Raw genomic sequence first — 18,471 nt, forward strand, 5'->3', positions numbered from 1 at the left:
TGCTAAAAATAGAAGAGGGTAAATACAAATTATTGGTTTTTCAACTACAGGTTCAATGGACTGAGGTCTCTAGGTCATATGCAACTTTACTTTTTTTTTGGGTCATGGGAACCTGAAATTATCTATTTTTCTGCATTTTTAAAATAACATTCTGCAGGCGAAGTAACATTTTTCTGTGGTTAAGCAACAGAAAGCCATTAAAAATATCAGTATAATTTTATTGTAACATCTAAAAGTGGGTGGTACACTCTTCTTTTTGACACTCGATTTTACATTACTATGAAAATTGCAAAGTTTTATAGTAAGACAGATGTCATGCACTCCATAAATGGAAACCATTACATCCAGTTCAGAGCATCAGCAATATTGTTCTCGATCTTCTAAAAGTCCAGAAAAGTCCGTTTTACACCGTGTAGGCGTTCACTTTTTCTTTCTTTTCCCTTTATTTGTTGAAACGGAGTCATCTCCGTTTTGGCTCTGCTCTCGGACCCATTCTCTCTGCAGCTGCTCTAACAGCTCTTTTGTCAGTAGTCCATCCCGCAACAACCTTGAGCTCAGTGAAGAATCCGTCGGCCTGAGCTCTTTTCTTTGATTATGAGCCTTTAGCGCCCGTCCCCTCCTCAGTGGCAGTGTGTTTGAATCAGAAAGTCTTACGGAAGCTGTGGTTTCTGCAGCGGCGGACTGATTCTCTGTGGCACGGATAAGCCGCGTGATGTTACGCACACCAACCTGGATGATTCCGTCCAGTTCCTTTTGAATCTCACGGATGAGGTTAGCATCTGGGAACATGTCCATGAAGCGATAGCTGCAAGAGGAAAGCAGTCCAAGAGGATTCAAATTATAGAACTTTTATTTATTGATCTCTGATTTAATACTAGAATTTGAATATATACAGATGGTTTGTGTTCATCTTTAGGCGAAAAAAAATACCTGAGCCAAAGGTAAAGATCTAGTACATCATGGACAGCTTCCAGGTGAACCAGGTCCTTGATGTTTTTGGGAGGGGCCAGGGGCCAATTCATATGTCGACACACCCAGTCGAATGTCAGAGGCTCGTCTCTGCTGAACTGTCTGGCAAACTACAGAGATCAGATTTTACAGCGTTTATTAGACTATGGTAATGTTCACTTATAAATATACTTTTATACCATTAATATTATACAGTGTTGCTATAGTTAACTAAAACTACAACTATTAAATATAATTTACAGAAATTGAAATAAAGCTCAAATAAAATATAAATATTAGATTAAAAACTTGAGAAATATTGCTGTGGCAACTAACTGAAATAAGTTTAAGTTTAAGTAAAACTGAAAAATGAAGGCTATATAGAAATAAAAAGGGGGAACATTTTGCAATAAGGTTCCATTTGTTAACATTACTTAACTATTTATTTATTAGTTATTTGAAGTTAACTTCAACATTTACTAATACATTATTAAAATCAAAAGTTGTATCAGTTAATATTTAATGGATCTGAGCTAACATGAAAGTTTTTTTATTAACTAATGTAAACAAAGATTAATAAATACTGTAAAAAATGTATTTTTTTTAACCTTATTGTAAAGTGTTACAAAAAGAACTGACATAAAAAATAAATACCACAATAGAACATAAATAATACCTAAATAATGCTGCTACTATATTACTATACTACTGCTATTACTATTGTTAATTTCTGAAACTTTAACACATTTTATTAGTATTTGCACTTGAAAATGTTAGAAATAAACTGCTATACAAATATTGTGCATTGTTATTTTCATATTAGCTACTGCTATAATATAGAACTAATAACTTGTAGAATCTTACTGTAAAGTGTTACCACCTTATTAGATCATCTACATTTTTTATACACTTCAACCAAATATGATATTTACACTGTATTATAAAGTAATTTCAAATTAAAATAAATCAAATGACTAAATATTCAAGGACAAATGGCTACATTTTATATTTATCCTCAGTAATCCATTTTCCACTGTCAATTATTGAGGTTTCAAGTTCTGTAAGGTGGTTCGCTCAGATTATTACGCTCACCTTGAGAAAGGATGTACAAACGAAGGGCTGCTTCTTATTGATGGGGGCCGTGCAGAACACGTAACGGGAACGCAGATTCAGCGGGATATGCTGAATCATATCCGCCAAGAATTTGAAGTCATCGATGTTGCAGACAAAGTAAAGTCCATCCACTTGTGCGAGACTCACAAATATATCCTGTCCAGAGGAGCAGAATGGAAACGGAGTGTTTTAAATGATGATCATTACTAGTCAGTAAAATTATTATGTAAAAATGTTGAATATTTAGACCTACAATGAGGTTTGAGAGAGTCGCATGAGGAAGATGGTAGGCAAACATCTCTATCTGCTCCGCTGTGGGGTGTAATCCTGCCATCTAAGATGACAAATTAACAAATGATAAAACCTTTTTCCAAACAAACATATTGTTTACTTTTATAATAGACAAAACTAGCCGTACCGCAATGGGGTCAACAGGCTTCCCCAAGATCTCCTTTAAAACAGTCAAGTCGTCCCTTAACATAGTCGTGACCTCGCCCTCTTTATACACAGAGCTGAAGCGTCCCGCTCGACCAGCGATCTGCAACGCCTGTGACGTGGAAATAGTGTCCAGCTCCTTCTCCCCCTTCTCATTCACACTGGGTTTTACCAGAGAATTAAAGATGATTCTCCTAATACTCCTAAAAGGAAGTACAAAACCATTATTTTCTTTTAGTCAAAAAGTTTGAGAAAAAAAAAGATAAGGTTACTGGTATGACGTTACTCACAAGTTCAAACCCATTCCGATTGCATCCGTGGCAACAAGGATTTTGCAAGGGTCATCTGGATCATTAAACTTTTTTGCTTGAGCCAACTTGGTGCCTGTTGACCAATAAAAATTTTAGCTTAGTTTCCAGATAAAATGAAACACCAATTATTGTGAAATTATTGTTATGTAATGACAGGACGGCAATATGATATTAACTCTTTCATTGACGGAAATGTATGTAATTTATGAGACAACGCTTCCCAGCCACTGACAAAATTTTCTGGCTTTCCATGTTTTCAGCATTATACTGTAAGGGGCGCTATTACACAACTTCTGAAAGAGTAGAGAATCTCTGGATCAAAACACAGGCAAAAAGGAGCAGAAACAAGCGATAAAAGCATTGCTGATGCACATTGTAGTCTTAAAAAAACAACAACTGAAAAACACGCTTTTTGTTCAAAATGTTGCTTTTTTTAATTAAACTTACCCACATTCAAGTAAGAAAGCATGAAGCTAGAATAAAACCTTTTTTTGTTTAAAAGTAGAGGCTCTGTTTTTTCTGGTGGAGAAAGTTAATACTGACAGTTCAATAAACTAAAACCAGATTGTAAATGTATCATATGGACCTTACCAGGGGGCAAGCTGCCATAAATGACGGCACATTCCAGGCCACGGATTTCTATCTGTCGGCTGATTGAGTAGATGTCATTTTTGCTGAAGCACACGATGCAGTCGCCAGGCTTCAGGTTATCTAATGATTCCACTGCATGATTTGAGATTGAAAAGGGGGTCAGCCTCTTATAATTATGAACCTTAAAGACAACAACAACAAAAAAAGAGCATTTATGTCAAATCACACTAATGGGCTCAATATCTCACACCATTAGGCAAACATTTTTAACTTCAAGACAAATAGACAAAATTAAGCATTAACTGAATTTTACACAGGCAAAATAAATAGTAACTTGCATTTACTTAGCATTAACCAAGCAGTCAGTAGTCTTTCCAACAATACTGTATCTCCCAGACTCACCTCAACCTCTTCACCAGTGGTGAACATGAGTTCAGTGACAAATTCAACTGCTGCAGCTTCTCCACACACATGGATCTCCTCAGCACACAAACCTATTCAGAAAGAGAAACTTCAGATTTAACATACCTCATTCAAAACATTTATATGGAACTATTTGACCACCCAGGTGAAAATTAGCATAGTCTGTGAGTTTAATATTTGTAAAGTACCAGGCATTTAAAGTTGAAACTAAAGATTAATGAGTAGACACAATCCAACTGAGAAAATAAAGAGATAAATAGGCTACAATGGGGTTCAAAAGTCTAAAACAAGACCACGAATGAAAATGCTTCCAATTCTCATTGTTTACTCATTTAATACATTCATTTTCATTACAAATTATATTATCAATATATAGTGATTTGGGTGAAAAGAACCAATTTTTTTTTTTTTTTTTTTTTTTTTTGATGAATTTCAGTATTTCTTGGTCAAGGTCATGAATTTGCATAAATATAATTAGTGACTTAGAATATAATACATTTATTTATTTTTTCATAACCAAGTAAAAAAAACAAAACAAAAAAAAAAAACTTAAACTTTTTTTCCATGCTTACAAACATCCCACATGATTAATATGCTCCCAGACTTTTGAGACCCCACTGTATGTGTAAATAAATAGTGTTTCTGCTGATTTGCCAAAGTCAACTCACCAAGAAGAGCTCTGGTCCAAGCCCACCCTCTGGAGGGATCTTTAATCATTTGAATCTCATCAATGACAGCCACTTCATCTAAACAAAACATTCAAACAATAATATGTTTTATTTATACAGTAATTTTCAAAAGCTTAAGTTAGCTTTACAGTCAATGTATGATTAATGAACAGTCAAGTTAAACAAAAAAATATTTTTTTTTCATATTTATTTATATTTAATATTTATTTGACATTTTGATATTTGTATATTTGATTGCTTAAAGAGGCTACATGTAATAACTTTCATGTATTAATCGCTTTTTTTATTGTCAATGTGTGAACAGGTTGTATCGAAACTTAAAAAAACGAGACCTTCCCTGATTTTTATGTGAAGGACTCGGGACGTATTCGTCGGGAAAATCAAAAGATGTGACGTTTACATGCATTCCCAAGAGCCTCTCTTCCTATGACACATGAAACAACTACTTACAATGTTCAGGATATAATGTCAAAAGAGCCATTCTGTACTGTAATGTATATGTGTCATGTAAAAAAAGGGATTAGTTCAAACTAAAGTCTTACATAGCCAGATCCATATAGTCTATAGTCTATCATAACTGTGTAATTTTAATTACCTTATCTATCAACATGATGCCGGTGAAATGCAGAGCTGGTGCAAACACATCCACATTGCTATGATCAGATGCTTTCTTAACTGCTGCTTTCTCACTGTGGTCATTTTTGTGGTGTGTTTATTTTGTTATTGAGAGGAAAGCACAGCACATATTAACATTATTTTAAACGTAGCTCTCAGCAGCATGGGTGGTGTCTGGATTTTCGTTTACAGTATATCGCTGCAAAGGTATTTCACACTTCTTTTAACTTCTAAGCAAAGAATGAAAAAGAACCTTGTTGTGAGTGTATCAGGGCCTTAAATCACATTCAGTCTCTTGTATGTTATGTCCGCACGAGTGCAAGCACAAGCAAGTTGCTGGCTGTAGTTCACTTAATGGCCATCATTGTTACTAATAACAAGGGTTTTTGAATTCTACATATAGCCCTTTAAAGGGTTAGTTCAACCAAAAATGAAAATTCTGTCATTAATTACTCACTCTCATGTCGTTACACACACGTAAGACCTTCGTAAGATCTTCGGAACACAAATGAAGATATTTTTGATAGCTTTACAAATCATTTGTTTCGAATCAGTGGTTCAGAGCGCCAAAAATCACATGACTCGTAAGTCACCTGGGACCCCTAAGTCACTGATCATGTGTAAATCGTCTTTACAATCCATCATGGGAAAAATCTGTTTGGCATGTCTCATAAAGTAAGGGAAAATGTCATCTATGTGTCCTGAAATGAAGGAAAGGAAGATTATGTAGGCGAGTTTTCAATGAGAAACTTGAATAAATCTAAAAGGACATTTCGTGTAATGTTACAGTAAAATATGGTTAATTTTCTTAGGTACATTAGGGTTTTGTGTGACATCTTATGTTGTTAAAATTAATGTTTATTGTGTTATTTTAGTGTTGTGTGTTACTATGAAGGTGTTTTGTATTTGTAAGACACTGTGTGCACCTCCATTTTATATAACTTGGGTAAAGTTGGTTTTATATTCGCACATTCAGACATCCGTATTCAATAGCCTTGTTAATCACACTACACTGGACATTCACAAGTAAATATGCCATTAAAACAATACTTGCCTATTTTGATCGACTGTGAAAAATGTTGTAAGTTGACAATCGTTGGTTGTCAATATCATGTCGCTGCTTAAAATTCGCAAACATTAATTTATTGCACATTTATTGGAAAGTCTGAATTTATCAGAAGTCCGAATGTGCGAATATAAAACCAACTTTTTATACAGTATATACCTCAGCTTGTAGAAAAGCTACATTTGATGAACTTAAGAATCATCATGTAGCTTTTTCAGTGTTTTTGGTAGTTGTTAATGTACAAAACAGATTTTAGTACTTCAGTAGGTTGGTATATTTACATTATCATTTTTTTTTTTTACTGTAAATGTAAGTTCAATACATAAAACCTAAATTGATGCTACCATATTTTTTAAGGTAAAGTACTGGCAAACCACAGCTGCTGTTTTTTTTGTTGTTGTTTTTTTTTACTATAAATTTCACAGATTTATTTGTTTTGTTTTACAGTATATGAACATTGTCAATTCAATGTCCGAAGTAAATACTCACCAGCTACACAGCAGAAAATGAGGCTTTCAGTAAATGAGGCTTTGTTACGTCATAAGTATTTTGAAACTTCAATAGTTCACGTGACTTTGGCAGTTTGATACATTCTCCAAACCACTGATTCGAAACAAATGATTCGTAAGGCTTTGAAGCTTCATGAAGCAGTGTTTTGAAATAACCCATTACTAGATATTGTTGAATAAAGTCGCTATTTTGTCATTTTTGCCGCACAAAAAGTATTCTCGTCACTTTATAATATTAAAGTTGAACCACTGTAGTCACATGGAACTGTTTTAAATACGTCTTCAGTAGCTTTCTGGGCATTGAAAAGGGGAGTGTTATTGCTGGCGATGCAAGCCTTACTGAGCCATCTGATTATATCAAAAATATCTTAATTTGTGTTCCGAAGATGAACGAAGGTCTTATGGGCGTGGAACGACATGAAGGTGAGTAATTAAAGACAATTTGCATTTTTGGGTGAACTAACCCTTTAAGAATACTATTAACACTCAACAAGTGTTCTTAAATTCAAATGATCATGTTCTCCATACTCACATGGAGTTGTGACGCTGCACATCTCTATTGTAGAGGCGATGTGGCCAGACGGTCTTCCTTCTGGATCAACAAATATTCTCTCTTCTCCTGTCACCAGATCACATGGCACTCCCTAATGGGAAACCATACATAGTGGCTCTAACATCCACAACTAATGTGTAATTGCATTAAAAAGTCGAAAGAATGAAACTCACTGCATCATTACTCTTCTCATAGATTTCATGGGCCAGTAGCTTTAGTGGTCCACAGTAAACTCCAGACTTGGCTGCAAGGTATCTCTGGATAGCATGATATGTCTTACCACTGTTGGTGGGTCCTGCATGAAAAACAATCTTTCTTTGAATAGCTCTGGCCTCGGGATACCTGTAACGCACATTGAGAATGCTCAAAAGACTGCATTGGTAAAAATACTATTGCACTATGAATGTTTCACAGTAGTGCGTCAGAAAGCTTAAGTAAGTGCAGATGAGAAAAATCAGTGGATGAAACTCATTACCAGTTTGCTGGGACCCGTAAGTCACTGATCTTGCGTAAATCGTCTATACAATCCAACATGGGAAAAATCTGTTTGGCATGTCTCATAAAGTAAGGGAAAATGTCATCTATGTGTCCTGAAATGAAGGAAAGGAAGATTATGTAGGTGAGTTTTCAATGAGAAACTTGAATAAATCTAACAGGACATTTCGTGTAATGTTACAGTAAAATATGGTTAATTTTCTTAGGTACATTAGGGTTTTGTGTGACATCTTATGTTGTTAAAATTAATGTTTATTGTGTTATTTTAGTGTTGTGTGTTACTATGAAGGTGTTTTGTATTTGTATGACACTGTGTGCACCTCCATTTTATATAACTTGGGTAAAGTTGGTTTTATATTCGCACATTCAGACATCCGTATTCAATAGCCTTGTTAATCACACTACACTGGACATTCACAAGTAAATATGCCATTAAAACAATACTTGCCTATTTTGATCGACTGTGAAAAATGTTGTAAGTTGACAATCGTTGGTTGTCAATATCATGTCGCTGCTTAAAATTCGCAAATATTAATTTATTGCACATTTATTGGAAAGTCTGAATTTATCAGAAGTCCGAATGTGCGAATATAAAACCAACTTTTTATATATACCTCAGCTTATAGAAAAGCTACTTTTGATGAACTTAAGAATCATCATGTAGCTTTTTCAGTGTTTTTGGTAGTTGTTAATGTACAAAACAGATTTTAGTACTTCAGTAGGTTGGTATATTAACATTATCAATTTTTTTTTTTTTTTACTGTAAATGTAAGTTCAATACATAAAACCTAAATTGATGCTACCATATTTTTTAAGGTAAAGTTCTGGCAAACCGCTGTTTTTTTTGTTTTTTTACTATGAATTTCACAGATTTATTTGTTTTGTTTTACAGTGTATGAATATTGTCAGCTCAATGTCCGAAGTAAATACTCACCAGCTCCACAGCAGATGTCATTAAGAATGATGTGCAAGTCAGCATTTATTGAGTTCATTTCCAGCACATATTTCCTAAAACTGACAAACGCTTGATGAAAGAGACGAGCTGTTGAAGAAGAAATAGACCGTGATGCTTTGATGATGCAACAAACAAAAATGCTTTGTAACAAACAAAACACAATAGTATCCCTTACAAACTGCTATGTATATAGTTTTTAGATGGGCACAGCGTGTTTGACCAATGTTAATTAAGTAAGATCATGTAATAATCATGATGGGTCCATGATTCTTACCATCAAGTCCTTGGTCAGCAGCCAGTTTTTGCATCTCTTTCCTTTTGTAGAATCTATTCAGTACTTTGAGAATTTCACCTGTTAAAAAAGGTAGATAAACAAAGATCAAATTGTATTTCTGTTGCAATAGTTCACCAAAAATGTCTAGCAGTACTTTAAGTGAGTCATCTATAAAAACACCAATACAAAACATAGTGGCTTCTCACTAGATATGTAACCCGTTAATGCAATTATAAAATATACTAATAACATACCTTTGTCCAGCGGTTGCGTGAGCTCAGCGCCGATTGCCCCGTCCCAGGCTTCATCACTTTTGACAGTGAGCGGTACAAACAGTGATGTGTCCAGGGGTTTGGATGAGCTGTCTGAAGATGAATGTCTCCTGGAGAATTTTTCAGACGTCCTTCTTGTTGGAAGCGTTGTTGAAGTGTTGTTTGCTGCTGCAGCAGTAGTTGAGAAGCTTGTGCTAGCACATACCCGGTATCGGATATGGCAACGCGACAACAAGTAAACACAGCGATTTACTGACATTTTTAGCTTCCGTTAATCAAGTGCAGCTGGCTGAACAGAATAACAAAAACTGACAGTAGCACAATTCATATTATAAACTTAGTGTTGATAACTTCATTTTATCTACAGCAACAATCCCAGAAACTATGATGACAAGGAGGTCAAGTTTCTCTGTGACAACGTGCAGAAGGACCCAAGAATTTGTGGTGCCCGAAGTAATGCCTGTTTTTTCTCAACATTTATTTAAGTGAAAAAAATAAACATTAGACACATTTAAAAGGAAATGGATCAACATGTATGTTATAGACTACAATATCATGAGAATATGTTCGCTATGATGGACAATCTTGAAGGATAATCATTTTTGTAATGTGGCACAATTCACGGGGAATTACAGTAGGCGTACTACAAATAAGGACTGTGACTTCCGCAGTGCAACCGAAACGGAGTCGTTGTAATGTTTATTTCTTACAGCTCACAACAGCAATAAAATAACTGATGACAACATGGTAGCAAAAACTGAGCACTTGCAGTCCTTTAGTATGTTATGTGATGATGACGTGATCCTTTTCTCAAGGGGGAAAAGGTCCCAAATATGGTGTTCAAAGTTATTGTGACCAAATTCATTCATAAATCATTCCGATCGATTTGTAAACCGATTCAAACTTTACTAAGTTTTGCAAGATGGACGCTACACAATACCATTGATCTAGTCGATGAAATGTTTTTACAGCAGAGCATAACCGGGAAAATAGATTCAGTAATTTCCATTGGAATTTATTGGAATGGATTTGACGTAACACGCTCAGTCGAACGGCTTATGTATGCAATTTCCCGCCAAATCCGTCCCGATAGCTAAAAAAAAAAAAACACCTATATACTGTATGTATGATCAAAATGTATTTCGGTAAAGACATGGTTTGGAAAACATTTTTAATAATAGTAATAATAAAAAGATAAATATACCTTTAAGTATAAACTGGCATTTTTATTTGACATGATGGCAGATAAACAAACTATGGCTGGATATGTACAATTTTCAAGAGGTACAAATGACTCAGTTGCCATAGCACAACTATTTCATTTGTTCTTCAAATCATTATGTTATCATTGGGGCACTCTATAGTTTTATACACAGACATTTCCATTTGTAATGTAGTGTGAAATTTAAAATCAAAGCAGTAGGGAAAAAAAGAATATGTTTTAAGAGTGAAATCAAAGAGTTTTGAAATAGAGTCCAAATAAACACATTTACTCCACAAACCGCATAAAATATGCAAAAGTACATTTGCGACAGTGAAAAATTGTCAACGTCCTTTTGTTAGAAAGCCTTAAAGCAGGATGACATGCAAAAGATACAACAAAACAATCCCGTCATTTCTCTAGGGTGTCTAACAATTTAGACAATATGAAACGTAATTGCAGCAGAGATGATATTTAGCAGTTAATAGCGATGAATCATCCCAGAAAGCTCTTAAGGAAGTTCAAGTGACCCTCTTTTACTACCAAGCCAGTGTGTTCAAAACTGGGCTAACAAGTTGAATATATGTGCCCAATATAATTACACACACTGCCCTGGTTTTACAAAGCTTCTAGTCCAAAGCCTCTTTAAATATTTTATATATAGACATATACTTTTTTTTTTTTTTTTAATTTCAAGGAATATTTAAGAAACAAACTAACAAAAAAGAGAAGATGCTAAATAAGTTAAATAGAAATGTTTAAGTGGATTGCAAATACAGTGTGGCCTGGGTGCCATTCCATTTACTGACCTTTTTTTAAATGACCCCATAGCCTTTATTAACGGTTACTATGAACTCAGATTCACCAGCTAGCATGCATGAGATGAGGAAGCTCTTTAAAATGTGTTTAGGTCTATATGTTTCTGCTCTATTATTTGGAACAGAGGATACCAGTGAGTGCACTTTTAAAAACATTTCTTCATCTAGGGAGGCGTGCAACCTTGAAGATGTGCTATATGACTGATGACCATTTCCAGTGCTTTCTAAAAAGTGTCTTTGTATTCTAACAGATTGCTTGCTGTGGACAGCAGGGAGGGCAGAGCCAATTCAGGCAGAGTTTATCACCATAAGCAGTGAAGGGTGACCATGTGAGCAGCGATCTGCATGTATGTTCAGTGAAGTTGTTCTCCTCTCCTGCGACTGGTCACTGAGAGGTATGTGTGTCCCTGGCTGGATGTTCTCCAAACCCCACTCACATTTCCGGCTGCTCAGCAGAGAGACTCGGCCGAGGCTCAGGTGATTCGTAGCGCTGATGGAAGTTCCGTTTCCGCAGTTTCTCTGGTGCCTTCCTCCACAAAACTATTTCCTACAAAAAAGGACAAATATTTAAGTCATACTGTTTATTTATTTTATTCATTCATCTTGCACGACAAATGATACACTGAAAGTAAAATATTTATATAACAAGCATTGCGACAATCAAAAGGAACAATTATTTATAACTGTACATTTTATAACAAATGCATTTTCATACACACTGTACCTGCTGTTTGAAGTATCTCCTATCTTCCTCATCCACAAGCACCAAGTTTAAAAAGTACCTCACAGAGAACTTCTTGTTTACATCTCTCATTGTGGGTGTAAGGTCATAACCAGCTAGGAAAAGGCGAATGGGAATGGATTCACCTGGAAATAAATTGTCAGCCCAGTAGGGGAACAAAAATCAGCTTAGGGATAATGAATAAGGCGACATCAACAGCATACCATCTTCAATACAACCAGCCCCACAATATCAACTGCTCTAAATACTTATAGCACATCAAATTAAGTGTGAGCAGTCTTTTTCAGAAACACTTTGGGCTTTACAAATGGAAGTGTCTATACCAGGGCTCCAGACTAACATTTGAAAGCAGTGGCACTGATGCCACTAAGTTCTACAGATGGTTGCACCAGCACCTGATTTGCAGTTACTAATAACATGTAATATTATTAGTAACTGCACTTATTAATGCAAAACTATAGTAATATGATGATTTTATAGGGAAAATGTAAATGTTTTACACTGACTGACAGCTTCAGTGATTATAAAGGGAGCACTCTTTAGTTGCTTTGTGTAATTCAGTCACAATTTGAAGAAGTTTTTGTTTTTCATGAGACTTGATGACTTTTTCCATTTATTAGAGAGTGGGAATGGCTAATACACCAATAAGTGCTCCTCTACTTCCATCTACTGGTTATAGTGGTTATTTCATGTCTTTTTTTAAAAAATGAAAGTTTGTTTCACACAAAGTGTTAGTTTTCCTTCATCTTTTAACTTTTAGTTTTACATATCACATTAAAAATAACATAAAAATTAAAGCTTTGAAGTGTTGGAAAAAGTGTGAAGCACTTTAAAACGTCAACCATTTCTGTGACCATGGTTACAGTTAACATTACTACATTAAACTGGAACGTATTCACAGTGCTTAATTTTTTTTTTCACATTTTATGTTATGTTACAGCCTTATTCCAAAAGGGATTAAATTAATTATTTTCCTCAAAATTCGACAAACATTACCCCATAATGACAGTGTGAAAGAAGTTTGTTTGAAATCTTGAAAAAAAAATTTAAGTTCATAAAGTGTGAAAAGGTTGAATCAAATTGCAAGGGTGTTTGCAGTGGGCCGTTTACATTAATCTCGCATCATAAAAGCATTCAACTATGTACTTGCGCCTCTTCTTTGTCAGCATTTGAGTGTGCGGTTAAAAACTAGCCTAGAGCGCCATCTGCTGTTAAAAACTAACCTCAGAATTGATTCAAGAGAGAATTGTGATGCATTCGGAAAATCTCAGAATTGATCCACAAATCGGGATTAATCGATCTATTGTCCCAGTAACAGTATCGCATGATCGAGATCAGCGCTCGAGAGCCTGTTTTGAGTTTGTGCTGCGTTGCCAAGTAGGGCTCGCTGCAGAATGCGATGGACCTCCAATCCTGCCCACATCCAAGAGTGACATCAGAAGTCACGCCTGTGCCCATCACCTCGTGACTCCCCACTAAACCACTTAACCAGAAATCCCGCCCTGCAGGTAATTTCATTGGTTACAGTGACAGGTAGGTTTAGGGATTATTGTTGGGTGTTGGCAAATCAGTATTGTGATTGACATGACCAATTAAATCTTAAGAATCGGCTGCAGGGCAGCATTGGCCTGGCTTCTGACATCACACTTGGATATGGGCCGGGTTGGATGTCCACCGCAGGCTGCAGCGAGACGCTTCTCCTGCATTGTGCTATTTGTTATTGTCCGAGCTGATAAACGATCAGTTTTTTTGCAGCTCAAACGAGTAACGCAGTTTCGTTACGCTTTCGTTTGCCTTTTGATGTTTCTCATATGCATTATGTGCATCAGAAATGGCAGCTTTCATCAGTTAGGCAAGGTGGTGGTCGCACCAGTGCGACCTCAAACAAAATTAGGAGCCTGTAGCCCTTTATACATATAATTTATAAATCAAAGTAAACTAGTATCTAGATTTTATTAATATTTTTAATTTGTTTTTATTCTTATAATTTCAATTTCTGAATTTTAGTACATCAATTTAAACTAAATGAAAATTAGAAATATTTCCTTGGCAACTAGCAGAAATGTTTTTAATTTATATTTTAAGATACCATTTAACATTTATTTAAAATAACAATTGTTATAGTTTTAGTTATCTATAATAACCCTGCAATGAACTGAATGTGACAATTTATGCATGGTTAAATTAATGGTTAACATATTTGTTCTGCGTGTTTCATGATTGAGGCCTTTTTTAAAAGACTCATTTACACTCATAACATAAATGGATACAGAAAATGATGTGAAGCAGCTGCTCACCCTTGACTGGTGCTCCATCCATAATCTCATATTTGGCCACAGTCTCTGTCTCAGTAGTTGTGCTCGGCCCTAGAGAGGCATGTCACATGACGCACTTCATAATAAATAAATAAAATGCAAATGAAACTGGACTACAGTAAATGTTCTTTAATGATTAATAACTTTGGTTTTTGTGAATCATAATTTATATTCTTTCAAAAGAATAATTCATGAATCATATACATGTATAAAATCGAACATAAAAGGAGATCTTACCAATTCCTGTCATTTCTTTCTTGATCAACTGAAGCTCCATGTGTTGGATTTTAATTCGTACAAGTAAGAAGTAGATTTTACCCACAATTACGTCTTTGAGGTGATACCTGAAGGCAAGAAGACTTCAGTTAGCTCAAGATCAGTTAGACTGATAAGTTTCAGCCACTAAATCCATCCATACATACTTAGAATTACTCAGCAGCTCAAAAACTAGGATTAAATCAGCAGAGTTTTAAGTGCACTTACTTGGACTTATTGTATTCAAACTCTATATGCAGACAGTCTTCAATGCCCACTTCCATTTTGATAGAGTTGTTGACGTCAGGGTAGGTGGCCAGCTGATGGACAATGAGGTCATACTCCTTTACCAAATCAGACAGCCTCCTCACAATTGTAACTTTAAGGAAATACCTGCAGAAACATTAAAAGCACATTGAAGATAAAGATTAAATTAATATCAGGGCAATTTTAAAAAGATAAGCAGCAGTCATAAGAGAAGTATTGGCATTTTTAACACCTCAGTGTTTGGCCAAACCTACTCATAATGCTGCCAAACAAAAAAAAACCTTCCACAAAGTGTTCACTAACCTCAGTCGCACATTTGCTCCGACATAGGACTCGTATGGCTTTTCCACCTGCATGAACTCAAAGTCATAGCTGCGGTTCTGTGTCAACTCCCCAGGCAGAGCGAGCTCCTTCACAAGGTTTACAAACTCATGAGTATTGCTTTTATCACTGAAGAGCTCTGCATGAGGGGAAAAAAATACAAGCTCTTATGTGGTTTCTGGACAAAAAACTTTTTGTGTGCATTTCAAGCAACAATCTTGTGTTTTTGAGATATTAGAATCACTAATAATACCTAAAAATTAATAAAATAACTAGGGCACCATAACAGATTGCCTCCTACACAGAAAATGTGTAGAGCAGTCAAGCTCCCTTTCCATGTGACAACCACATGCTCTCCTAAGCTCTCAGCATACTAGAACAGCCATACTGAAGCCAGTTTACTGCATGAATGCCTTGAGAAAGAGAATAACTAAATGCGTTGTGTTAACTTACCGATTTGTCCAACAAACTCAATGCGAATTCCCTGATGTTCAAGCCTTTTGCCCGTTTGTTTCACATTGATATTTACCTTGACAGAAGACAACACGCGTCAATTTTCTTTCAAAATAAGAAACGTGAAGAAATTACTCAGTCACACAAGTGATGTTTACTCACTCACCTTTCCTGAAACTGATTCCCCATCATAAAACAGATAATGCTTCTCCAATTTCCCATCCTCAGTCTTCAGCTCTGCTGTTTTTCTGCTTTCAGCATCGTTCAGAATGACATCAATTTCACACACAGGACCAAAAAGACCTCCAAGGAAACTCTGAAAGAGCGACAATCTCATTTTATTTTTTCAATTCACCATTATCCAGTTAGTGACGGAAATCCAAGTAAAACAAATTATCGGAAAAACATTGTAGGATGGGGACTCAATTTATAATTTTTTTTTTTTTTTTTTTTCATGGAATATTTAATTTTCATAAATAAAAAATATGCTAGCATCTTTACATTCCCAAATCAGGATTTTAAACTGTATTTTGCCAATTTTTGCTAACAGGTTGCAAAAAAATGTATCAATTTCAGGCATTTGTACCCTATTTGTGTGAAGTGTCTGATGTGAAAGGAAAAAACCTGCTCATCAGCAGTAGTTTGATAAGAAACAGTCAAATGATCATCTTTCACATGAAAGATTTGACAGCTGGTGGAGCTAACACTTTTTTTAATTGGGTGAAGACAACATAATCTTAATGCATAGCCATTTTACACTTCAATTCAAAATTGGCTTGTCGTTTAAATCTGTTTTAATACAAATATGATTACATCGATAGAAAAGCAACACTCCCAATACATGGGAATGCTGACTCAGTGCGAAACATTTAACTGTCATGTGAATTGCATTGCTCAATATCCATGTGGAGTCAGGAGGTTGTAGAAACTTTTTAACAGCGTGTACGAAACTGAAAACTTACAAACGGCTTAATTTTAGTGAAAACCAAAATGAACTCGGTATCTAGTTTGAATTCAACCTTCAGCTTTACAGCTGTTTTTAAAGGTCCTGCAGGATTTGCGTTGGTGTAAGTTTCTTAAACAAGACCAACACGTACAGATTCTCCATGAGAACCAATTTGTAAGGACACAAGAGTCTATTTGTTGTGTTTTATCAGTGATTAATCGCTTACTGATAATGACCAGCCTCCCCACCCAATACTCACGACTTCCATGGCCTACTTTAGGCTGGATAAACTGCAAACGTGTTTGCCAGGATTGAGGGCTTTTAATCCAGAGGGAATAAGGCAAGTGTGCACTGAGTTCAAGAATTTTACCCACTAAATGCAGTCTGATTTAACGCTCACCATTTCAGCTCCGTAGCCTTAGCTTGAACACAATCCTCCTCAGTACAACTTCCGTTGCTTCCCTGTTCCTCTGAGCTAAAAGGAATGGGAACGACAGGAACACACAGCGAGTGAGCGCTGAAACATTAAGACAACGCGACTATTGAATTTCAAAATAAAAGTTTTTTTTAAATTATGTTTTTTGCTTATAATTTTTTTGTCATGCTATATTAATTTACGTTTATAATTATTTGTGTAATAGCTGTTGAGTAAGCGAATAATAAAACCACACTAGCATGCATTCAAACAAGAATCAGCTGTAAAATGGGTAGAGGTAGATTTTAAATATAAAATTGAGTATTTTTCCTATATTATTATTATTATTATTATTATTATTATTTAATGTAAAATACTTTGTACATTTATTTAGATATTTATTGTTAGAATATTAAAATGCTAGAACTGGTTTTAAAATACCAAAATCAGGGTTTTAAAAAAACAAAATCAGGGTTTTAAAAAATCTTTTGACATGTCACATTCTGGTAATAGGTTGCAAAAATGACAAACTTTATATAAAATGGAGAAAAAAAAAAAAAAAGGTTTATTTTTTAAGGGTTTGAGGGATTATTTGTACCCTATTTTTGTCAAGTGTCTGGTGGGATTATTTGAATTACAATTAATTACATTTTCTGCTGGCCAAAACAATTATTTGACATTGTTTAAATTGTAACTGAATAGACTGTTCAGTATAAATAGACTGTTGAATGGGAGGTAGCCTTGTGGCAATGCTCCGTCACAAATGTTTAAGGTATGTTTGTTTGTCACAGGGAAAAAAAAAAACGAAAAAAAGAATTTGTCTATACAGAAAAAAAACCTACTCTGAGAAACCTATTTTCTCAGACTATGTTGCAAAGTAATATTTAAAAACATGATTTTCTTTCTTTTATATAAGTTATGTTAACTTAAATGAAATATATAAGAATTGTAATAATACAAAAATTTAAAATTAATTTTAGAGAAATGTTCACCCTAACTGAGTGAGATTTGAATTTTCCTGCAATGCTAAAGCGGATGAAACGTTGCACAACACAGACTTGGCCTACTGATATCAGGCCATCTATTCAAATTCAATCATGGTCAGAGGTGAACAAAAGGCCAGCACTTACAGAACTTTTTGGCTGAAATTGGAAACTGTGGAGATATTGATCTCTTTTTGAGAGAGTGGCTACCGCTTTTTTGATGAAGTCTCATATTAAGTCACATCTGGAGTTTGCTAGAAGCCATATGAAGATTAATTTTCTGAAATGGCCTTTTAAAAGTCAAGACTTGAATGAATCAAATTGAAAATCGCACATACACATTCTCAATACGACATTTCTGATAAAAAAAAAAACTATATTCAATGTGGGTGTAAATGCTTTTTTTTTTTTTTTTTTTTGCAGTTAATGAAAAAAATGACATTAATATTCTTGAAAAACTATTATTTAGTGTTGAACCAAAAAGGAGAAAAATATATTTTAATGTG

At 35.0% G+C, this 18,471-nt stretch overlaps 2 protein-coding genes across 3 annotated transcripts; both read right to left on the reverse strand.

Moving 5' to 3' along the window:
• Nucleotides 1–210: 210 nt before the first annotated feature.
• On the reverse strand, nucleotides 211–9,653 carry supv3l1 (SUV3-like helicase). Its single transcript, XM_067385236.1, has 15 exons — nucleotides 9,232–9,653; nucleotides 8,978–9,055; nucleotides 8,683–8,790; nucleotides 7,729–7,843; nucleotides 7,427–7,595; nucleotides 7,233–7,344; nucleotides 4,490–4,567; nucleotides 3,801–3,892; nucleotides 3,399–3,579; nucleotides 2,787–2,880; nucleotides 2,480–2,699; nucleotides 2,315–2,395; nucleotides 2,041–2,217; nucleotides 931–1,079; nucleotides 211–805 (listed from the first exon to the last, which is right to left on the reverse strand). The coding sequence occupies exons 1-15, from the start codon at nucleotides 9,506–9,508 to the stop codon at nucleotides 421–423; spliced, it is 2,316 nt and encodes a 771-aa protein (XP_067241337.1). The 5' UTR covers nucleotides 9,509–9,653; the 3' UTR covers nucleotides 211–420.
• An 819-nt stretch (nucleotides 9,654–10,472) lies between these two features.
• Nucleotides 10,473–17,087, reverse strand: vps26a (VPS26, retromer complex component A). Of its 2 annotated transcripts, none has more exons than XM_067385239.1 (9): nucleotides 16,968–17,087; nucleotides 15,788–15,937; nucleotides 15,622–15,697; nucleotides 15,151–15,307; nucleotides 14,809–14,973; nucleotides 14,563–14,669; nucleotides 14,308–14,376; nucleotides 11,993–12,135; nucleotides 10,473–11,815 (listed from the first exon to the last, which is right to left on the reverse strand). In XM_067385239.1, exons 1-9 carry the CDS (start codon nucleotides 16,968–16,970, stop codon nucleotides 11,702–11,704), a joined length of 984 nt encoding a protein of 327 aa, XP_067241340.1. In that variant the 5' UTR covers nucleotides 16,971–17,087; the 3' UTR covers nucleotides 10,473–11,701. The 2 variants fall into 2 exon arrangements, with proteins under 2 accessions (XP_067241340.1, XP_067241338.1); XM_067385237.1 differs by lacking the exon at nucleotides 16,968–17,087 and adding an exon at nucleotides 16,827–16,954.
• Nucleotides 17,088–18,471: the final 1,384 nt, after the last annotated feature.

Source organism: Chanodichthys erythropterus, chromosome 5 (assembly GCF_024489055.1).
Source record: "Chanodichthys erythropterus isolate Z2021 chromosome 5, ASM2448905v1, whole genome shotgun sequence".
Taxonomy (NCBI): Eukaryota; Metazoa; Chordata; class Actinopteri; order Cypriniformes; family Xenocyprididae; genus Chanodichthys; species Chanodichthys erythropterus.

Bases quoted from the DNA above. Each gene is read 5' to 3' on its own strand.
- supv3l1 (XM_067385236.1), bottom strand. From the start codon at position 9,508: ATGTCAGTAAATCGCTGTGTTTACTTGTTGTCGCGTTGCCATATCCGA. The intron at 9,056-9,231 runs GTATGTTATTAG...CTTTTTTAACAG, and splicing joins CACGCAACCGCTGGACAAAG to GTGAAATTCTCAAAGTACTG. The intron at 1,080-2,040 runs GTGAGCGTAATA...TGATCTCTGTAG, and splicing joins TTTGTACATCCTTTCTCAAG to TTTGCCAGACAGTTCAGCAG.
- vps26a (XM_067385237.1), bottom strand. The intron at 14,670-14,808 runs GTAAGTGCACTT...TCTTGCCTTCAG, and splicing joins TTTGAATACAATAAGTCCAA to GTATCACCTCAAAGACGTAA. The intron at 14,377-14,562 runs GTAAGATCTCCT...ATGCCTCTCTAG, and splicing joins GAAAGAAATGACAGGAATTG to GGCCGAGCACAACTACTGAG.